This window comes from Malaya genurostris, chromosome 2 (assembly GCF_030247185.1).
Source record: "Malaya genurostris strain Urasoe2022 chromosome 2, Malgen_1.1, whole genome shotgun sequence".
NCBI classification, from domain to species: Eukaryota; Metazoa; Arthropoda; class Insecta; order Diptera; family Culicidae; genus Malaya; species Malaya genurostris.
The window spans coordinates 335,691,402-335,714,669 of NC_080571.1; the positions used below are offsets into that span (position 1 = coordinate 335,691,402).

General features: G+C 37.4%; 4 protein-coding genes across 4 annotated transcripts; 1 reads left to right on the forward strand and 3 right to left on the reverse strand.

Moving 5' to 3' along the window:
* Positions 1-6,436: 6,436 nt before the first annotated feature.
* On the reverse strand, positions 6,437-7,765 carry LOC131431690 (probable serine hydrolase). Its single transcript, XM_058597547.1, has 2 exons — positions 7,564-7,765; positions 6,437-7,504 (listed from the first exon to the last, which is right to left on the reverse strand). Exons 1-2 carry the CDS (start codon positions 7,675-7,677, stop codon positions 6,584-6,586), a joined length of 1,035 nt encoding a protein of 344 aa, XP_058453530.1. The 5' UTR covers positions 7,678-7,765; the 3' UTR covers positions 6,437-6,583.
* A 169-nt stretch (positions 7,766-7,934) lies between these two features.
* On the reverse strand, positions 7,935-9,229 carry LOC131427889 (probable serine hydrolase). Its single transcript, XM_058591457.1, has 2 exons — positions 8,960-9,229; positions 7,935-8,902 (listed from the first exon to the last, which is right to left on the reverse strand). Exons 1-2 carry the CDS (start codon positions 9,059-9,061, stop codon positions 7,979-7,981), a joined length of 1,026 nt encoding a protein of 341 aa, XP_058447440.1. The 5' UTR covers positions 9,062-9,229; the 3' UTR covers positions 7,935-7,978.
* Positions 9,230-10,369: 1,140 nt separating this feature from the next.
* LOC131431691 (probable serine hydrolase) lies at positions 10,370-11,852 on the forward strand. Its single transcript, XM_058597548.1, has 3 exons — positions 10,370-10,599; positions 10,660-10,817; positions 10,896-11,852. The coding sequence occupies exons 2-3, from the start codon at positions 10,671-10,673 to the stop codon at positions 11,811-11,813; spliced, it is 1,065 nt and encodes a 354-aa protein (XP_058453531.1). The 5' UTR covers positions 10,370-10,599; positions 10,660-10,670; the 3' UTR covers positions 11,814-11,852.
* Positions 11,853-18,470: 6,618 nt separating this feature from the next.
* On the reverse strand, positions 18,471-19,595 carry LOC131427890 (serine hydrolase-like protein). The gene is made up of 2 exons (XM_058591458.1): positions 19,547-19,595; positions 18,471-19,487 (listed from the first exon to the last, which is right to left on the reverse strand). The coding sequence occupies exons 1-2, from the start codon at positions 19,562-19,564 to the stop codon at positions 18,582-18,584; spliced, it is 924 nt and encodes a 307-aa protein (XP_058447441.1). The 5' UTR covers positions 19,565-19,595; the 3' UTR covers positions 18,471-18,581.
* Between the last annotated feature and the right edge of the window lie 3,673 nt (positions 19,596-23,268).

Consider the following 23,268-nt stretch of genomic DNA (forward strand, 5'->3'; position numbering starts at 1 on the left):
CGGTTAGAGTAATTTCTGTTATCTCTCTTACTTGTCTTACCTAACATATATAGTCCTGGGGTGTCCTTTGCTGTATCAAGCATACGTTTCCACATAACTCCGTCTATGGCTGCTCGTCGCCAGCCACTCAAGGCACGGATGCTTCGTAGATCGTCCTCCACTTGATCGATCCATCTTGCTCACTGCGCTTCTCTTCTTCTTGTCCCAGTCGGATTAAATTCAAGAACCAATATCTATGGACTGTCGTCCGACATCCTAATGACATCGTAGCCGTCCGATTTTAGGGTTTAATTGAGAACCAGGTGCAGTGATTTGAACAAGATAGTATAAGAAATACGCATTGTTCTGTCTGGTTGTATTGTGCTATTGTTGGTTGTTGGTGAGGATTGTTCCACGGTAATTCGATTATATGAGCAACGTTTAGGTAGTGAGATTTCCAAACGACAAAACAGTACTCCAGGGTTGAACGAACAAGTGAGCTGTACAGACATTTTAAGCAGTATAAGTTTAGAAACAATATAGCTGATGTGTTGCTTGAATATCAGCTGCTCATCGAGAAGAACACCAAGGTATTTAACACACGTCGTCCTGAGTATCGGGGATCCTTCCAGAAAGTATTCGAAATGAGATGGCTGTTTTTTTCTTCGAGAGAGTAATGATCGAGCATTTGTCAGGATTCAATTTCATACGGTTATGAAGCTCAACAACTATCGTTGTAGAAAACTTGCATTTTCTGGGCTTCGAATATAATATCGTAATCGGAACAGCAGATCTTAACCCTGTAGAGTAAAACTGACGTCGTTGAAGTACAGTAAAAATATTAAATGTCCGAGATGGCTACCCTGTGGAATTTCGAACGAAGCGATAAACTCAATGAAAACGTGTTCACCGATTTTCACTGCTAAACATGTTAGAACCGAATCCAAGTCTTTCCAATTCAGCAATTGTTATATCGTGGTTAATTATATCAACGGCAGAGGAAGGATCAGTGTGAATAGCAAATGTTTGTACACTATCAGTCGCGTAGGACATTGATGGTTGGTGGTTGTGAAGAACTTAGGCATAAAGCCATGTTGAGTATCATATTGTTTGCAGAGGTTGAAAATCGGTGTCGCAAGCAATTTTCTCAGTCGAGCATTTTTTTTCAAAACAACTGTCGGTAAGCCGTCTGGGTCAGGAGGTAGAAGCCTTCATGCCAGCGATTGCCATCCGAATAGAATCTTAGTCAATATTAATAAGATTCAATGAATAATTGGATTCAAGATTCAATTTTTTTCCGAAAAAAGCTTGAAGATTTCTTGAGTACACGAACCAGTAAACTCTCCAAATTTCATTACATAAGGTATCTAAAAATCTTTCCTTTGCTCGTTCTCATGTTTCCAAAAAGCCTTCGGGTTGGATTTCAATTTCCGTTGCACATTTTTCAAGTATTTGACATGGGAACGCTTGACGTTCTTGACTAGATATTCAAACCTCCCCCCTCATCAAACTCACGAAATTATTAGGGGAGACAGGGGCTAGAAAGGACACGTCGTTAAACCGGACAGCTTAAATATCTTATAAACCTGCTATTCACCCCTATTATGTACACTGAAGTCTTTTTAATGCGAGTTTACGTACCGCATAAAAAAACCCGCGTAACTCTGAAAATTCGCATAAAAAACCGCGTAACTCTGAAAATTCGCATAAAAAAACCGCATAAAAAATACCTTAGTGTATTTCGATCGAATGTGAAAATTTGCATTCTATAATTCGATCGAGTGATGCTTTTGTATGGAAAACTCGAACTAGATCGAGTTACTGAATGCAAAATTTCGCATTCGAACGAAATTCAGCATCGGGGTGATTACACTGAAGTCTTTTTTTATGCGAGTTTACGTACCGCATAAAAAACCGCATAACTCTGAAACTTTGCATAAAAAACCGCAGAAAGGAAACCGCATTACTCTGAAAACTCGCATAAAAAACCGCATAATTATGAAACTTCGCATGAAAAAAAACGCATAACTCTGAAAATTTGCATAGGAAAAGTCGCATAAAAAAAGACCTTAGTGTATTTCGATTCATAGATTGACTTTGTAATCGCGCTTGGAGATGACGCGGTAGAGATGATTTGGGTAAAAACCCAGTTTTAACGGATGTTGTTATTCAATTCCTAAAAAGTATCCGATTTAACCCCGGTCTCCCCTATATTATGAAAACACCCCCTGAACTGGGTACGCGTCTGACTAGAATGAACTAGTCCAACGGAAATAATTTTCCAGAAAATTTCGGGAATGCTCATTAACTAGTTAATTTCATTATTAACTAATTAGTTTCATTAATTTTCAAGGCAACTTAGGCTTATTTCTCTCTATGCGAGGGTCGGACAGCAGGTCATTAAAACGATGAGGCGTAGCCGCATTAGACCTTTCAAAATCGCAGTAAATTAGAACAAATTCTATTAAGCAGCATGTTGATCTGTTGTGCCAAATAATTTTTATGCCAAACGGTATTATAGGGTAACGGCTCCCTATTTCATCTGAGCTCCTATTTCCATCTCATCCCTTCACCTTTTTACTTTGAACATGACTAATAATTTACAACCTACCTGAACCAAACTGTGAAATGTTTCAAAATGATTATAAAAGCTATTGTCACACTTTTCCATTGAAAGAAATGGTTTTAAATTCTCCGGTGATCGTTTTTTTTTTATTTAAAACAAACTCACTTTTTAATTTAGGACACATTTTCGTCTCAAGATTTACAGCTCGTCATGTTTCTGAATATCTACTAATCGATTCGTCTTAAAACATGATCACTATTTCGCACAATTACACTACCATTAAATGCTGGATGGCTTCATAATTAGTAATGTTCACTTGCCACTTGTTTAATTAACGATTAAAAACATCAAAAATTACCCGACAAGCAATAAAAGTTTTCAAAAATATGAGATGAAAGTTTTTCACTCAGTTCACTTGATTGCGCTTTGTTTTCATCCCATTTGGTTTCGTTGTCAATTTATCTCATAATGTTACAAAACAAAAACCTGTTTTAATCAACCTAGTGGTGTAATGATGCCTTTCTCATATCAATCATACTATCATATATAATACTGTGGTATTCTTTAAAATAATTTTCTTCGATTCTTAAAAGAATAATCGAAATCAGTTTGTTTGACCGTCTACTGATAAAAACTATTGATTGGAGAAGATTTGAGGTCGATTTAGAATTTTTTTTATGGTTTTTCGTCCCTTTCAGTGATGGTAAAACATTTTTAACCCACTTTACCCTATATTTCCGGATCCGAATTAAATTCAGGAATTACGTATGAGACCATAGGACCTTTCATTTGAATCTAAGTTTCTGAAAATCGGGCGCGCCATCTATAAGAAAAGTTAGAAAACATATTTTCATTTTCTTGCACATTTTACCCCATAACTCCGTAACCGGAAGTCGGATCCAAATAATATTCAGGAATTTTGTATGGGACCACAAGGTCTTTCATTTGAATCTAAGTTTGTGGAAATCGGTTCAGCCATCTCCGAGAAAAGTTAGTTCAAAAAAACGTTACATACACACATACGCACATACACACACAGACATTTTGAGTACTCGACGAACTGAGTCGAATGGTATATGACAGTCGGCCCTCCGGGCCTCGGTTCAAAAGTCGGTTTTCTCAGTGATTGCATAACCTTTCTATATGAGAAAGGCAAAAAATTGTTTTTCTTCTTCAAATTATCATCAAAAAGTATGTTTTGGTGTCCGTGACATTAGTTTAATCATATTATTGATACTAATATTTCAATAAAACTGTTTCGGCTTCGAATATTACCATAAAGAGCGTGTTAAATACTAACGAAATAACCATTGTGGCATATCTAGTAGCACTGGTTTCATTCCGCTATACGTCAACCTAACGCTGTTAAGCGTGTGTGTTTCATCGGCTGTGCACAGAGATGCCAGATGTTTTCATAGAAAATATGTATTACTGCATAAAAAGTCTATATTTGCTCTATCTGTTTTCACTAATAATATGTTGTTAATACATGGATCAATAAGTCCCGAGACTAAAGCAGAGATGGCGCTCGTAGTAAACCAGTAACCACGTCTTTCTAGAGTACTAACCTTTGCTTGAAACGGGTCAAAACGGGAGTTATCGAGGTTGGAGTAAAGTCGTTTTGTAGTTTGTTTAAAAAATGGAAAAAACCGAGTTTCGAGTTTTGATAAAACATTGTTTTTTAATGGGTAAAAACACCGTGCAAGCGAAACAATGGATTGAAAAATGTTATCCGGACTCTTGTCCATCAAAAGCAACGATTTGTCGGTGGTTCTCCGAGTTTAAACGTGGTCCTACCGACACAAATGACGCGTAACGCTCGGGTAGACCTGTGGAAGCCGTTACACCGGAAAATGTGAGTGAAATGACAAAAATTATAATGAAAGATCGTAAAGTGAAGCTCCGTGAGATTGCTGAGATGACACAGATATCATATGGAAGTGTATTTACTATCCTTCATGAAAAATTGAGCTTTGATCTGCTTCCCCACCCCCCATACTCGCCAGATTTAGCCCCCAGTGACTACTCGCTCTTTGCTGATCTTAAAAAAATACTCCAGGGAAAAAGATTTGGCTCAAATGAGGAGGTCATCGCTGAAACTGAAGCTTATTTTGAAGCGAAAGATAATTTTTTTATAAACATGGTATTGGAAAAACGTTGGAACCATTGTATCACCCTAAAAGGTGATTATGTTGATGAATAAAAAAAAATTTGCAAAAAAAATGTTGTTTTCATTGTTAGTTATTGATCCATGTGTTAAGAGATAGTTCTTTGTTTCCACTTTAACATGTGATTTGTCCGTTGAACAATAAACTTTAAAGAATATCTGAAATCAAATACTAATCACTTTTTATGAACCTGTACAAATCTGTATTAAATTTAGGAAATCTGTATAAAATCTGAACTTTGATTTAAATCAGTATGCGAACGCAAAAATCTATACAATACAGATAAATCTGTATAAATGGCATCTCTGGCTCTGCATTTTATTTTAAGAAGGGCTAATGCCTAAATAGTAACAATTTCTCTTTTTGGTTTTATTTAAAGTTCACCAAATTAACTTTACAGTCAAATTTTAAATTCGAAAGCGAAAGGTAACGGAAACGACCGAAAAATTTTTAAACGTTAAAATGATTAATTTAAACTGGTTCTAAAAATATCGTGTGTTGTCTCATAGTTGGCATTAGGCCGTTTTTAAGAAGAATTCTGACATTTTGATCCTGAGAGTGTAATAGTGGAATATTTTGTTTTGATTGCTGTCGCCATTGCTAATTTATAGGATGAATAAAGGACCAACGATAGGATGGATAAAAATCCATGGAGATGAAATTAGGAGCAGAGTAGTGAACACATCATAAGTGTTTTTAGCTGTTTTATGAATATTAGTTAAATTTTCAAGAATTGTGAATCAATTCTCAACTTTGAGCAAGGCGAATGAAGCAGTAATATGAAACAGTTATAGTGATTTTAGTGGCTAAATCGGGGTTTTGAGGTGACGTCCTTACAAATGAGATGAAATAGGGAGCCCTTACCCTACCAATAATAATATTCTAGCGACTAATGCCTTCGGGTGTACGATTTTCTGGACTTTGGTATATTCTGGGAATTTTTTTCTGGATTTCTAGAGTTTGTATTTCTGGAGATTAGTACTTTCTGGGCAATGAATTTCGGTACTTTCTGGGCAATGAATTTCGGCATTTTCTGGGAAAAAGCTTCGGTTTTTTTTATGTTCTGGAGAATAGTTTTCGGGGAGATGTAATAGAATCCGATCACATTATCATTGTCGAAAATTTCCTCCTAGTCAATATGCATTAGAAAGTCGGATGCATTAGTGTAGTAGGCTTTCTTAAAATTATAGCTGATGATGTCGTAGCCATCCGGTAGAAGATTAGAGTTGAACACAATATGAAGTGGCGGGTGATACCGAACAGATTTGACCAAAGGGAACGGCGTTACTTGGGACACACCATGATATAAACTGGTACTGTTTAGCTTCTAAATACGATTGATCAAACAAAGAAATGCATGGAAAAATAAATAAACCCGAGCTGTATAATACCATCTAAACTATTCTATGATAGGTGTCCGGTCATTTGGCATACGAACATTTGTCATACACGCCATCTGACCATATGCCTAATGCTAAACGACCGTTATGACAACCGCCTATTCTGCCAAACGATACCAAATAACTGTTCTGCCAATTGACCTCATGCCAAATGACCGTCGGCAAAATGGGGCATAAACGTATGAGAGGAAGCGTAAAATATTTAGAAAAATATTGTTTTGTTTTTGATTTAAGTTATCAATATGTGAGATAGAAATTCTATTTTACAAGTTTTATTGATTTTGAAAAATAAAACAGGAAAAACAATTTTCGATAACTGCTTATATTTGTATATAATGTCAAATCATTGTCAAACACATTATTTTTTAACCCGATCAACCCAATCCTAATCAACCCAAAATTCAATGAAAAATTTCTTTTTAATGAAATGATTGCTTATTTTTAATCTCACTGAAGAAAAAATCCACCCTTCACAGTTTACTCGTGACATCCTCGTCTTTAGTCCAATGTTTTTGCAAAAATTGGGTCACAATTGGAGCCACCCGTTCGGGATTGGTTAGGTGTACGTGGTGAGTACCTTCGACGGTAGCAATCTCGAAATGCGGATTATTGTGCTTCAGTACCTCTACAACCTCATTATAGTACTTTTTGTCCTCAAAATACGACGAGCGGGTAGCTTTTATGAATAGGAACGGCGAGGTAATGCGTTTAGCCAACTCTACATTGACTTCCTGTGAGAAAGGAAATCCCGAGAAGTGCTTCAACCGACTATCACGAGTAAAGTAATACTTTTCCGGATATTTGGAGCTGGGCTTAATATTTCGATGTAGCAGGAACGGACAAGTTTCCCGGCTAATAGATTGTAAAGTGGCATCGTGTAATCTCTGCACCATTTCCTCGTACGTGTAGGATGGTGGTTCAGATTTTTCCTGGTTTCGAAGATCTGCAACCATAAATTGTTCCGTTGCATCTATCAAGCGTGAAACTACGAACTCTAATGGATGGACTTGTGGTTTGATGGAGTCCAGTGAAATCAACAGGTCGACCTTGTCCGGAAATATGGCAGCGAAAACATAATGCAATACGGATCCCATTGAATGACTTAACAGAGAGATTTTTTTCCATCCGTATTCAGACATGATGGCCAGCAGTAGGCTTAGAATGTTCATACTTTGATAGGAAAGCCCATGTGCAATCCGCGACGAGTACCCGTGCCCCGGAAGATCGATGGCCAGAAAGCTGATGTCCTTCGGCAGCAGTGGAATCAACGTATCGAACGTTCCGGCGTTGTCTTGCCATCCGTGCAAACACACGATGGGCCGTACATTTTCTGGTCCCCACCATTTACCGGCGATCACCCCGTATGGCAATTCTATGCGTACTTCTCGGACCTTCAATAAGTATGCGTTCAGTATTATTCGTTTGAAACTCGTATGATATTAAAACTTACCCCATGTTTACGATCGTGCTGTTCCACAAGATTGATCAGCGACTTCGAAGCAGAATCATTCATTGCTACGTTATTCTTATAGAAGCGACAAATTTTCACTGAATTTATAGCCATTGAAACATCGTATCAGTTTTTGGTGGTATTTTATACCTATCAAGTTTGTAAATCCGATGATAGGTAACACTACTGATAAGCTTCTGAACAAAACGAATTTGGATGAAGAAAGTGTTGGTAGCAGATCTTGCTTGTCATGCTGCAGTAGTGGTAAAACGCGAAAAATGAACACCAATACTAAAAATGAGTTTTGTGGAGTTTCTTTCGTTAAATATCGCCTAACCGAGTGACTCACGACATACTTTAAATCTAACATATTATGTTATCCCAACCACTCGATCTTCATGATTTATTAAAATAATTATAATTTACTAACAATTTTATCAAAATGTCCCACCCAGTGTTTTTTCAAAAACTCCGTTATCACCGGTGCTACCAATTCTGGATCGGTTAGATGAATGTGGTGCGAACCATTCACATACTGTAGTTCAAATAATGGGTTATGCTTCTGTAGTACAGCTACCATATCGTCGAATCCTTCTCTGGAACCGCGATAGGGCGATTGCGTTGCTTTCAGCATTAGCTGGGGTACCTTGACATGCCTTGCTAATTCATGGTTAACGGCGTCTGACCAACCTATGATTTGCATATATTTCACTTTATTATCTCGGTCGAAGTAATACTTTCCCGGGAATTTTTTGGAATGTTTAATATTTCGTTGCAAAATGTATGGGCAGGTTTCTTTCGATAATGATTCGAAAGTCGCCTCATGAAGTTTTTCGATCATCTCTTCGTAAGTATAGGAAGGTGGTTCTGACAGTTCTCGGTTTCTGACATCTGCTTCGATGAACTTTGTCACCATTATTGCACCGTAGTTTGGTAGATGCTTTGGATAATAGCTTAACGGTTTCAGTGCATCTATTTGTATGAGAAATTCTACTTTTCCCGGAAATAGTGCCGTGAATACAAAGCCTATTTGAGCTCCCATCGAATGACCCATAATAGATATTTTATCCCAATTATACTCCTTCATAATATACAGTAGTAGAACGACGTAATCAAACTGATTGTAGCTCATTCCATCCGGAACTCGCGAAGAGTGACCATGACCAGGAAAGTCAATCGATAGAAAACTGACGTCCTCGGGCAATAATGGAATCAATCGATCAAAGGTGCCACTGTTGTCCTGAAATCCATGGAGACATACGATGGGCCTTAGGTTTTTCGGACCGAACCACTTTCCGGCGAGTTTTCCATAAGGAATAGGAATTTCCACTTCTGTCACCTAAAAACAACCTGTTGTTTGGTTTGATTGTGACAATTTACCGTACATCAGACTAACCTTGTGTTTTCTATCGTACAGCTCGATAAATTCAATCATTGGATGACGATCCGTGGTTCGAAGTTCATTCTCCGATTCGGAGCTACTAGAATCACTAGTCATCGTTGTGTGATAATCTCGCCTTCTGTAAACTTTCCCACTGTAATTGTAGCAAAATTTTGCCAAAGCTGCAACTTCACACGACGTTTGCCATCATAACACTAAACGCATGGCCACGATGTCGGACTTGTTTTTCCACATACATATATGTGTGTAAACTTTGCTGATTCAAGATACGGATTCGTGTAAGACACAAATGTAAAGAGTCCTATTAAATAAATGCCATCTTTCGTAGTGCTGAATCTTTTAGGATTAAGTTTCCCAGGAATTTTAGTCAATGATTTTAGTATGTTAACGATAACGAAAACATTCAATTAATTCATATATTTAGTACAACTTCAATTCAGGGGAATTTTCTAACACTGAGTACAATATTTTAATACAAAAAATCATTAACAAGTGCAACTTAGTTTGGAAAACCTGTTAAGTATTTTTGAATGCAAAAATCGGATAAGAACATTCAGAGCACCGGATATGGACTTTGCAATGCAAGAATCGTTTAAAAATATCTTTTCTGTAAGAAACGGACAAAATAACTTTGAATGCAAAAACCAGACAAAAATTTAGCCGGTTCTTTCAAAACAAATGTATTTATCTGGTTTTTACCGACTGTCGCTGTGGACGAAGCACGGTTCGCTTGTTTGTTAGGGGACCAACTGGCAAAAACCGGATAAATACATTTGTTTTGAAAGAACCGGCTAAGTTTTTGTCCGGTTTTTGTATTCAAAGTTATTTTGTCCGGTTCTTGCAGAAAAGATATTTTTAAACGATTCTTGCATTGCAAAATCCATGTCCGGTTTTTGCTCTCAATGTTTTTATCCGATTTTTGCATTCAAAAATACTTAAACAGGTTTTCCAAACTAAGTTGCATTTGTCCGATTTTTGCTTTCAACCGTTCAAATGTAGTTCTGAAAGAACAATGGAATAGACATGAATTGAAATATATACGAATAAATCACCGGCCTTTAGGTACTAATACAATATTTAGTATAAATCTCATAGTTATACTTTTACGTTTCTGATTAGTTACTTGTATAAGGTAATTATTATTATTTATATCGTTTATTTATATCCTTGGCTTTGTCCTTGTATAAGTATGTTGGGCTCTTTACAACGGTTTCACTGGTTTATTATCTTTCGAACTAAAGATCGGCACGGAATCAGTGACGCAGCGTTTCATACAAGATTGCAAGGTTTGAAAGACATGCTTCGGTTTATAACGAAGCACGTGCTTGCCGGTATATATTCCTTACAAGACATCACACGCACACATTGCAAACAGAAATTCACTCTCTTGTGTGCCTACTGAGATGTTGTGTCTCTAGTAGCGAAAATCAGCTGTCAGTTTGTTGAATGATATTTTTTTTACTACTTGCATGATTTGCCAGGTTACGATAGGGGTAGAGTCCAGTTTCAAGCAGAACGTGAACTAATTTAGATCTATGTGTTATCCATGTCATTGTAAGTGCCGACGAATAAGTTGACGGAAACGGTTTACTAGAGCTGATAAGAGCGATAATTCGATTGCGTGGAATCACCAGGTACTTGTGCTGAAAATGGTTTTCTTTTCGGAAGAGTAATATTATGGTATTGGTTTAAAGGTATCACCGTCATGTCCAAACTAACGTCGTTGGCCAGACAAACCTGCATTCGGAAGCATCCAATAGGTCAATGTAATATTATTACAGCATCAGCAAATGCTCATCGATGTGTTCATAATCAGGAGAAGAACGAATCACGTTACGTAGTTAAACGAGAGGTAAGATATGCTGAGTAATGTTCGGTTCGCACAAAGTTCAAATTCCGCATTTGATAGTATTGTTTATTCATTCTTAAGGTTGAGGAAGTTAAAATTCCAGTTCCATATGGCGAAATAGCTGGAAAATGGTGGGGACCCAAGGACGTTCGACCAATCCTATCCCTTCATGGATGGCAAGATAATGCAGGGACATTTGATACACTGATACCGTTATTGCCACATCACATAAGCTTCCTAGCTATCGATTTCCCTGGCCATGGTTTGTCATCTCGAATCCCCAATGGAATGACTTATCACACATTCGATAGTGTCTATCTGGTGAAAAATATTATGAATCACTACAACTGGAAGAAAATCTCATTATTGGGCCACTCAATGGGGTCAATTATCAGCATGATTTTCTCATCGATATTTCCAGAAAAGGTTGATTTGTATGTCGGTATTGACGCACTCAAACCACATATAAATGATCCAACAAAATTAGCAAAACGGTTGAGTAAAAGAATACCTAAGATATTGGAAGCAGACATCAGAAATCAGAGCAAACAAGAACCTCCAGCGTACAGCTATGAGGAACTGATAGACCGTCTTCATCTAGGTACGGAAAAATCAGTAACAAAAGAAGCGGCTCCTTATCTTCTAGAACGAAACATTGAAAAATCATCTACGAACCCTGAGAAATACTACTTCACCCGCGACAGTCGGCTCAAGTACAGTGGCGGCATCGGATGGGGCCAGGATATTAATTTAGAACTCGCCAAAAGGATGACCATGCCTTACATGTTCATTAAAGCGCTACGTTCACCGTACTACGAGGATAAGAAATATTTCGACGAATACGTTACGCTTGTGCAGCAGATTAACCCAACGTTTGAGCTAGAATTTGTGGACAGCACACACCATCTACATCTGACCGAGCCACAGAAGATTGCTCCGATGATAACGAAATTTTTGTGTAAGCACTGGCAGAAACAGTCCGATAGTGGGCGCCAGTAGATATGAGATGTAAAATAAAATTCGTTCTCGTTATAACAAGTTTTCTACCGGGAATTTTAATGTTAGGATAATGTGTGATATTGAGACTTAAGTAATACCCTCCCTTTGGTTGGTGGGCTTGACGGTATTGCAAACATCATCACATACAATCAATTAGCGTTACAATTTGATAAAGATATGCGTTACAGTTTTTAGTTTCATAATTGAATTAAATGAATAATATATGGAACGACTTGAATAAGATGTTGATTGCATTACGCTCCAACATCCGGGGTTGGAGAGGCCGGTAGGGCTTAACTGAGCTCTTTTTTATGTTTTATTTTCATACTACCGGCCCTTATTACCAGTGTGAAGTGAAAATTAAGTAGAGTAAACGTATCCCAATTGGGTTTCACACGATGACAATAAATGAACGGTAAATCGAATCCATCTTTGACGTTTATTGGTGGTTTGTGTACCATGGAATACTGTGGAATGAAATAGAATATTGTAGAATATAATAAAATAATAATGACCGAACCAATGAGCAAACCACTGATAGCTGTCAAACGATGTTCATCCAGTTTATATTGTGAGGATGTATCGTTTGGGACCTGATGGGTGAGATGATGTGTGAATGAAATGTAAGAGTGAGTGCATGCAAGAACGGTAATAAAGGCCACCGTTTCAGCTCAGGACTAACGATCGACCAATAGAAGAGATAGAAATTGGGTAACGGTACCCCCATTCATCTCAAATCCATTAGTCATTTCATGTACGAAAACCATTAGTTAGAGTGAGATCTGTTATCTCTGTTTGATAGATTAATTTCAAGAATAACATGAAATCTGGAGCTTTTTTTTTTGTTCGTTAAAACAGCAGTATTGAATCATTTCTGAACTACTTTTATGTTCCATTGCTTCTTACAGACGAGGCAAAGATTTTGCATTCGATTTTATCTCAATAAATTTATTGAAAGTCGAGTAATCGGTAAAATAACATGGTGACTCTACTAATGAGATGACTATTGGCACACAATTTTAGTTAGAATCTATTAGAATAGAAATAGTAACTCAATGTTGTGATGCTTGCTTGTGGAATACATGTAGGTATGTATACATGTGTGTATGCGTATGTGCCTGTGTGTATGTACGTGTTTTTGTGTGTACAACATACATTATACCGTTCCCTCGGGTGTGTTGTATCAAATTGGTTGTGACACATTTCGATTGCGAGTCAGTGTACCAGATGTTCAAAAGTGCCTGAGCGGATGGTAATATACTGTCAAGAATCAACCGAAGATAACGAAATGTGAACATGCTGTAGCAATACTATTAAACCCAAGTGTTATTATCATTTAAATAAAAACGCATGTCCTCAGTTCTTATCCGTCAAACCATGATGAGCTGCCCTACAAAGATCAATGAAACACTAATTTTTTTTTTTTTTTTTTTTTTTTTGGAAACGAATGACTGGATGAGGAACAAGAAATGCGAAAATGCTGAAAGAATTAGAAAGGAATATTGGAAGCAACATAACATGCCAGCAAAAGTACGGAGTGAAAAATGACAACAAAAGACACGAATCACAGCTGAATAGAACACTGGAATTAAGGTAAAACAGAATACAAACTATGAACAAAGGTAAGAAAACCAACATGAAGAAATAATAGAAACTGCTGGGTAACAATGTAATTTCCTCATATTGAAAGAGGCGTTTATATGGCGCGCATGCGCTAATTCGGCCTGATACAAATTAACGGGGAGGGCAATACATTTTGGACAGGGCTGTAAAAAGCTGATTGGAACCCTTTCCCCACCAAAATGTTATATAAGGAAACTATAAGGATAATGTGTGATATTGAGACTTAAGTAATGTATACTTCTAAAAAAACATGGCTTTGAGATTTTTGTGCAAAGAAAATTTTTGCAAAATATTGAATGATTGCGAGAAATAAAATTAGCTATCTAATTATAAGTAATTATCAGAATCAGAATAGTTAGAATTTTTGTTAGGTATTGCTGCAGGCCTACGTTCCGTTGAATTGATACTAGCGGGAATATTTTTGCAAACACAAATCGAGCATCAAACCTGTAATTCTATTAATACTTCGACTGTTCGGAGAGGTAAACGTCTTCCTTGATCTTTGACTTGAATCGATAAGTTATTGATTGTTGAATTAAACGAATTTCAGAGGCTTTTATATGTTTTTCGTGACCGGTTGCATCGAACTACGGTATAAAAATTTATAATTTATAAATTTTTTTTATTCTACTCAGAGGAGCCGTGTTCTCGAAATTTAAATAAACAATAGTTAGTTTTCTTTATTCAAGAGACTTTTGTTAGGTAAGTGGCTCGTCTGTGGATAGTAACTCGTATTATATGGTTGTATCGCTTACGAATTCAACAGCTCATACCAGAGCTTCGCGGAACCCATGGAAACGTTCTATGGAAAATGGTATGGGGTGGGTTGATCGTGAATATCTCGTGAGTCCTGATGTATAAAACGTATTCCTAATATTGCTCGTTGTTTTCAGAAACATGTTCGCTAATTTATGTTGGATGAAATAATATGGAAATACCTCACAATGTCAACCCTTTTGTAAATAAATGAACACTAAAAAGAAAAATCTGTGACGCGCGATTTTCTTTCTCGTGTTCGGACGATGGTTTTGATGTAGTACGGGATATGCTAAATTTGCGTTTCGACTGGACGAGTTCTTCTTGCCCATTAGACGGAACAGGACGTTACGATAGTGGCTTTACACAATTAGTTGCCAATAATATCCTGTGATCATTACACTACAAGGAACCGTCGTCAACGCCCTAAGAGTGGAAACTATATCCTGGTCCTTCGCATTTGAGGAAAATGTCATCAACATTGTTACAAATCGAAGAGATTTAATGAATTGCAAGGATCAATTCCAAAGAACTGATATTTTCTTCCATTGAAATAGGCAAATCGACACTAAAATAATGAATCAAGTCAACGAAGATATTATTTTATTGATTAGATTTGGGCTGTTGTTGTTAAGCATCGAGAAAGTTGAATTATTCGGTTCTCTTTAGGACCAAAACAATCAGTTCTAAAGACTTGATCATGAAATTTTGTTCCATCGAAATAAGAAAATAGCACATGGAAAAATTAAACAAGAAATATTAATATTTCAGTTTTCAAGGTCAATTGTGACATTGAGCTTGAGTGACCACCCCTGGTTGCTACTCTGTTACTGATTAGCTGAAATTTTACAGGGCGTTTCTAGATGATCCGACCTGGACTGGTAAATCATCCTTCAATGTACATCTTCTGGTAATCCCAGAATTCATTGAACAGTACCGGCGCCGGCCAGGCCCGAACGTAGGAATGGGAAGGGATCACCAATTTCATTAAATTTATTATTTTGATTATTTAATCAAATTATTAATTGGTTGTATTGGTTGATCTGGGCAGCCGGCTATCGAGAAAAATATTAATATCAAGTATTTTTTACTATGTATTCAATATACCGATATATGTTATCTCTGTTATTAACTTTGTAATATCAACGGATTTGCGCAATAGTTGATTTTTATCATTCAATTTATAATCCTGAAAGACAATCAATAACATGGAAGAAGAAAACATTTCAAATAAAACTTTTTTTCGAAGCTAGACGAAAACTGATAGGTTGAATGAAGAGATAATTTAGTAAAATAGAATAATCAGAAGTGAAATATTGAAAATATCTGATATCTGAAAGGAAAAAGAAAGTCCTGCAATTGTCGCCTTTTACGACATGGAAGCAGGAACCCAGTGGATCTATTCTTGGTTCATTTTTTTCCGCCGGATTCCACACGGCATCTAGTCTGGTGCTGTCTGGAGGGAGCTAATAGGTACTATCAATCTCGTAGTGGATCCCAGCCCCTATTTCAAGGTCAATTGTGACATTGCCAAAAAACTGTAAATTTTGACATAAAAGTTTTGTATAACACAGAAATAATCAGCAGATCCAGTAACAAAAACAATATCATATATACTTCCTGGAAGACCTTTCGTTTGCAACTAGTTTGGTCAAACTCGGTCCAGCCTTCTCTGAGATTCACGCCTCCTACTTTTGCACACACATACAGACTTATACATACATACACACTCACACACATAAACATTTGCTTAGTTCGTCAAGTTGAATCAATTGGTATATGACCCCTTTATATTTATAAAAAAAAAACTGTTTTAATCCATTTAGTGGTGTAATGATGCCTTTCTCATATTTAATACTGTGGTATTCTATTCAAAATGTTTCTCTTCGATTTTTGAAACAAACCAAGGGATTGTTTGTGCATTAACTAGTATAACTAGAATGAACCAGTTCTCTGATAGGTTAGACTATCCATTAGAAAACGAAATGGGTCACTATTATATGTACTTCCGGCACCGGAACCCGAGAGCCGGTATAATCGAAGTCGGTTCGTACGGCCACCAACTAACATGACGTACAAACTCTACTAGTTTTTATTCAAATTTTAAAGATTTTATACGATCTTGCCATCGTACTCTGAACGACAATTTAAATGTTTGTTGTATCCGAAAATATGCAGTAATTTTTGCTAGGACCATAAGACCTTTCATGCGACCCTAAGATTGAGAACAACGGTTTTGAGTCCAGTTTAGAATTTTTTTACAGTTTTTGTTTCGCTAGTTTAAGTGACGGTGTACAATATTGAACACACTTTATCCTATAACTCCGAAGCCAGAAGTCGGATCCAAATGAAATTCAGAAATTCCGTATGGGACCGTGGAACCTTTCATTTGAATTTAGGTTTGTTGAAAATGGTCAAACCATCGCTGCGAAAAGTGAGTGAGATCCGTTTTGGATTATATGACCACTATTTCCGGTACTTCCGGAACTGGAGACCGGGAACCAGGATAGCCGAAATCGGTTCGTTTAGTTGTCTACTGATAATGACTATCAATTTTTTTTTTTGTGTAGTTTTGAGACCGGTTTGGATTTTTTTTGCCCTTTTTGTTTCGCCTATTTAAGTGACGGTATCAAATTTTGAACTCATTTTACCCTATAATTCCGGAACCGGAAATCGGATCCGGATGAAATTTGGGTGTTTTATTTGGGACTATGCGACCTTTAATTTGAAGTCAAGATTTTGAAAATCGATCACGCCATCTCAGAGAAAAGTGAGGAAGTAGTTTGAAATAGGTTTTTTTTCTTTAATCATTCTGTAATTCCGGAACCGGAAGTCGGATCAATATAAAATTCAGGAACTTTGTATGGGACAATTGTGCCTTTCATTTTAATCTAAGTTCATGAAAATCGGTTCCGCTATCTCCGAGAGTGCAAAAAAATGTTACATACATACACATACACACACACACAAACATTTATATATATATATATATATATATATATATATATATATATATATATATATATATATATATATATATATATATATATATATATATATATATATATATATATATATATATATATATATATATATATATATATATATATATATATATATATATATGTATATTGTTGAAATGCCTAATATATTGATGAGTCGCATATATTCTAAATACCATTTCCTAACCAATTCGTATTACTAATAATTAGCAAGTAGCATAATAAAGTTATGTTGAAAGTGTTTTATATTAGAAGAGAAAATTGAAAAATTAACAATCAATTGAAAGCTCATTTGGTATGTGCTATTTTAAGGCTACTACATTATTTGTAATGCTAACAGAATTACTCCCTATTAGTTGAACGCATATCAGTCACATATAAAAAAATGTTATTTACAAAAAAATTGATTTTCTGTGCTACAAAACGATCAAACTTGTACGAAATAGTTGTAATACAATGTAATTTATACTGTAAGGGCACTTTTTCTATGGGATAGATCAGAGTAGACTTTTTTCTTTTTTTTTTAACAAAACTAACTTGAAATGGCGAATATCCATATGGGACTGGTATGCGAATATGTCCCGTGAACGCCACAGAGAACAGACATCCAAACTAGTACAAGTTAAAAAAAAGCTGTGCACAGAATACAAGCACGGATAAAAATCCATTTCCAATTCCACAATTAAGTAATTATGAAAATCATGAAACGTGTTTTCATACCTCTTATTAATGATATTATGAGCAAAATGATTTGAATCATAAATTTTTTTATGGAATTTTCCCACAAAATCATAATGGCATGGTCTCATGAGAAGTAATGTTTCATGATTTTCATGTTTTTTTAATCGTGGTACCGACAATGGATTTGTATCCGTGAGTGACAATTGTCTATAAATCATTGTTGTCGTTTTCGCTTGAAGCCAAGTTTCAGTTTTCTCAAGCGAAAACGACATGTGCATAATTTTGCATGCATGAATTATCGTTGCATGCAAGCTCTAACACAAAATCCCACATGCGATTGCTGGGCTGCTCGAAGCTCCTCTATAGGCGAATAGTTACTTGGTGATCACTTTGCCAAATAACCGATAAATTTCTTACACACATTAAAATGACTTCTGGGATGTCTGTTCTCTGTGGTGAAGCTTTGTTAAATATCAGCTCATCATTTTGCTTCTATGATCAGCACATACAACATAGATGAATTTAACAACTAGGAATTTGATTGCACTTTTATTGTAGCATTAGTATTATACAAAAAATGTTAATTGAACCTTTATCTCACTTAAATTCGAACGAATTGTATATGTAGGTGTGGTGTACCAAACTAAATTTCTATATTTAAAAATGTCATTAAATTTCTAAAAACAATAGTGTTTGTAAAGATATGTCACAATTTACTCTGGAGAGCACTTTTTATGTATTCAGTTGTACCTAAAAAATCTACAATAGCATGAGCTACTTTTTCAGGATTAATTAAATGCACGTAATGGCAACCTTTCACGTGTATTAGTGTTAAGTTTGCGTTCTGGCTTCTTATGATTTCTATTATTCGCGAAAATTCTTCCTCATCTCCGTAATGAATTGAGTCACTTGCTTTAATAATCAATATTGGAAATTTAATCAAATTGGCTGTTTGAACATTATTTCTCTCCGACCAGCCCAAATGAAAAGGATAGCTTATTCTTCTGTCGTGCCGAAAATGAAATTTGTTTGGATAAACTTTGGACTCAACAATATTTCTCGATAGAAGGTGATGACAAAATTCTCGGGGGATTTCATTGGCCCCATTGTGAATTTTGTCCACTAGATTTTCATAAGAATGTAGCTCCCGAGGTTCATTCCATGAATCCGCTTCCACGAATCGCTCTATTAGGTAAGTTTGGTGTTCAAGTACATTACTGGGATATGACAGTTGCAGAGCATCGAGGGCGACAAATAGATCCACCTTCTCAGGATGCAGACCAATGAATATGTAGCACATGATAGCACCCAAAGAATGTCCCACCAGGGATACCTTGGGCCATTTGTACACCCTCATTATCCACAAAATTACCAGCGCTGTATCGGTCCAGTGGTACATCATTCCCTGTGGTATTGGAGAGGACATTCCGTGTCCCGGTAGGTCCACCGCCAGGTAGCTGTATTGAGCCGGAAGCAAGGGTATCAACCGCTCAAATGTGCCGCTGTTATCACAGAATCCATGAATGAAAAGAATTGGTCGTATGTTGCTGGGGCCGTACCACACACCGCTGATAGTTCCAAACGGAACTGGGATTGATACGGCATGGATTTTCTGGAAAGGATGATTTTTAGTAGAAGTGTACGATATATTGAAGAAATGTTTTGTCTTACACTATTCGGGTTCGTCATTTTCAAATGTAAAGCTTCACCAAAAGCCGTAGTTATCGCAGCAGTTTAACTATCGAACTGTTGAGCTGTTTTTCTACTGAACATGTAACTTAATAGGGTACGATGATTTCAGGAGAGGCTACAGTTCAAAGATACGTACAATCATTGGAGTTTTAGACATCATAAAAAGGAAACTAGCAAAATAGTATTTTAATGTCTAAATATAAAATCGCTCCACTACAATCACAACACTCACAATAATACATTTTCTATTATGCAATTGGAACATAGATTCTTTGTTTCAAATACCTTCTTATGAACTTGAAGCATCTTAACGGCAAGCTCCCCTTAACGATGAGAGTGATCAAAGGTAATCGAGACAATGCATACCTAATACCTAATGGTATATCAGGAGCAATTACTGTAACGTAAGCAGCTTAACCCTTGAGCTTAGTGCTATTAAGTACAATAAGAATGTGAGGAAATTTCGTTTGGACATGTAAATCATCGCATAAAAAATAAGTGAATATAGAAACAAGACATACACCCCGGTTCTGTATTTCGTTCGAATCGGATTGTTTCGATCGGATACGAAATTTTGCATTCTGTAGCTCGATCGAGTTCGAGTTTTCCATACACCACTCGATCGAATTACAGAATGCAAATTTTTACATTCGTTCGAAAAAATCCGATTCGGTCGAAATGCAGAATAGGGGTGATGTACACTAAGGTCTCTTTTTACACGGGGGTTACTTACCGTGTTAAAAAAAGTACAGGTGTGTAATGTCAGAGACATAACTGGATGTCGTGAATACGAATAAAACTGACAATCTTTCTTTATAGTGTGAGTTCAAATTCCGATGGATATCATTGACTTCCGATGGATATCGCTGACTTCCGCTGATATGTGTTCTGTTGGAGTCACCTTCTTCTTCCGCTTGCGGTAACAAGCTTTGTATTTCGCTTGGAGATTCCTCGATCACACCATAATCAACACGATGACAACAACAGCCAAATTCGAAATGAATGGCTTCTGAGTCGGTGCTATGCATTTTATATAGCAAATCAGCAGAAAGTTTACTACAAACTACAACTGGTTGGAAAATTTCGCATAATTCTTTGGGTATAAAATTATGGTTCTAAATGGCACCGAAGATAATTTTGATGTCGATTATTTCATTTCGGATTTCAATATTTCAGTAAAACAAACTATTAAAATGTTGTATGGGATTAATTTCTGGCATCCTAGAACGGCCAGAACGATATAAACGATTTTAAACACTGTTGCGAATTTAGAACTGTGAAAATTTCAAAAAAAAAACTGATCAAATTATCTTAGATTTGAACTGCACTGCTAATTTTAATTTTCGATTTACAAATAAGCAATCTTTATAGTTCTTTAGGTAACATTTAGAGCCATTAGAAGGGCTGATTTTGCATGATGTTTCACATTGTTGTCCATTTTCCATTCTATTTTGCTCCAATGCAAACGACCACCAACAGGATGATGTAATCGATCTTCTTCGAAGGGAAACTGGCTCTGCGACCTGAGTGTTTGAGGTTTTGTACAACGCTAAAGGTCTGCTCTCATTATTGACGACTGCTCCACATGACGACCGAAGTTTAAATGAAAGCATTGCCGACTGTTGCTCCCAACGATTGAAGTCCAAATGAAAGCACGACCTAAGCGTTTGAGGCTTTATGCCACGCAAAAGGTCTGCTTTTATTGCCAACTGCTCCACCGGGGACCACTGAAATCCAAATGAGAGTTGCGACCTGAGCGTTTGAGGTTTTTAACCACGCAGAAGGTGCACTCTCCGAAGCTGCTGGTTGATTAAATCATTCTCACGACATCTGCTTCCATTCCACGCACAAGAAGAAATGATAGAACGATTGAAGTCCAAATGAAAGCACGACCTAAGCGTTTGAGGCTTTATGCCACGCAAAAGGTCTGCTTTTATTGCCAACTGCTCCACCGGGGACCACTGAAATCCAAATGAGAGTTGCGACCTGAGCGTTTGAGGTTTTTAACCACGCAGAAGGTGCACTCTCCGAAGCTGCTGGTTGATTAAATCATTCTCACGACATCTGCTTCCATTCCACGCACAAGAAGAAATGATAGAACGATTGAAGTCCAAATGAAAGCACGACCTAAGCGTTTGAGGCTTTATGCCACGCAAAAGGTCTGCTTTTATTGCCAACTGCTCCACCCATTCGTAACCGAATGTTCGAAGTGAGCACACGCGTTTTTTTAACAATCGACATCGGTAAGACGAAGGTGCCTATCACAGCAGAGGCTGTAGTATAGGCATTAAATAAAAGTGATAAAAAGTAGCATCCCCGCAAGTGAGTTCTGTCTGTGCACCGGTTTTGTATCGGTATCAACAGTAGACGCTATTGTGCTATCCTCGGGCAGCAGTTATTTCTATTGTTTGCTACCCGCATCGCAGCAGCCAAATCCTGAGTCAAGGTCACGCTGAAGCACAACGAAGGAGTGAAGGAGCAACTCACCTAACAGCTTACCGTGACATACTGTTAAGTATTTTCTCAAACTTTTTCTTTCAACTTTTACTATTCATATATTTTCTTTTCATTTTATTTCTTTCTTTCTCATTTCAAGTGCGGGAGACTTCTTTACTCCCGCACTTTAAATATGAATATTGATGACAGTGGGGGTGTCTCGGAGGAGGGCGAAGCTGAACGAATGAACGAAGAACATTTAGAGGCTGAGTTTGCTTCCGAGATGCCATCTACCCCTCCTATACCATCTCCCCCTCCGATACCATCTCCCTCTCCGATGCCATCTCCCTCTCCGATGCCTCCATCTCCCTCTAAGATATTGCCTGCCCGCCAAAAAGTTTACCAAGACGATGGCTCGGGGGGTCCGTGGGTGGTATACTTCCGGCCCAAATTAAAGTCTCTCAGAGTTTTAAATATTGCTCGGGACCTGGAAAAACATTACTCGGCAATAAAAACAATAGATAAGGTTTCGCCAAACAAGTTACGCGTTGTTGTGTCCGACCTGAAGCAAGCAAACGCGATTGCTACCAGCGAGTTGTTCACGAAGGAGTACCGCGTGTACGTCCCGTCTCATGTGGTGGAGATCGACGGTGTGGTCCGTGACGAAAGTCTGACAATCGAAGATCTGATGAAGGACGGGGTAGGCCGTTTCAAAAACCCCGACCTTCATCCAGTGAAAATTTTGGAGTGCAAGCAATTGCACTCCAAATCGATAGATGGTAAATTTTACCAATCGGACTCATTTCGCGTGACTTTTGCCGGATCTGCACTTCCAAATTACTTGGTAGTGAGTGGAGTTCGTCTACCTGTTCGGCTGTATGTACCGCGGGTAATGCATTGTACAAGCTGCAAACAGTTAGGTCATACGGCAACCTATTGTTGCAACAAACTGCGATGCGGCAAATGCGGAGAGGCCCATGAGGACGATCTCTGCAGAAGAGCAGTGGAAAAGTGTTGCTACTGCGGGGAGAATCCTCATGATCTTTCGGTGTGCCCTACGTACATACAGCGTGCGGAGAAATTGAAGCGATCCGTGAAAGAACGTTCCAAACGTTCTTATGCGGAAATCTTAAAAAGAACCACTCCATCGACCCCTGAGAACCCGTTTGCAATCTTGCCAGTTGAAGAGGATACCTCTGACGACCCAGGCGAAGGACCTTCCTACACACAGGTTGAAGGAAGCAGGAAAAGACAAAATCTGGCTT

Bases quoted from the DNA above. Each gene is read 5' to 3' on its own strand.
- LOC131427889 (XM_058591457.1), bottom strand. From the start codon at position 9,061: ATGACTAGTGATTCTAGTAGCTCCGAATCGGAGAATGAACTTCGAACC. The intron at 8,903-8,959 runs GTTAGTCTGATG...GGTTGTTTTTAG, and splicing joins TGTACGATAGAAAACACAAG to GTGACAGAAGTGGAAATTCC.
- LOC131431691 (XM_058597548.1), top strand. From the start codon at position 10,671: ATGTCCAAACTAACGTCGTTGGCCAGACAAACCTGCATTCGGAAGCAT. The intron at 10,818-10,895 runs GTAAGATATGCT...TTCATTCTTAAG, and splicing joins GTTACGTAGTTAAACGAGAG to GTTGAGGAAGTTAAAATTCC.
- LOC131431690 (XM_058597547.1), bottom strand. From the start codon at position 7,677: ATGGCTATAAATTCAGTGAAAATTTGTCGCTTCTATAAGAATAACGTA. The intron at 7,505-7,563 runs GTAAGTTTTAAT...TACTTATTGAAG, and splicing joins AGCACGATCGTAAACATGGG to GTCCGAGAAGTACGCATAGA.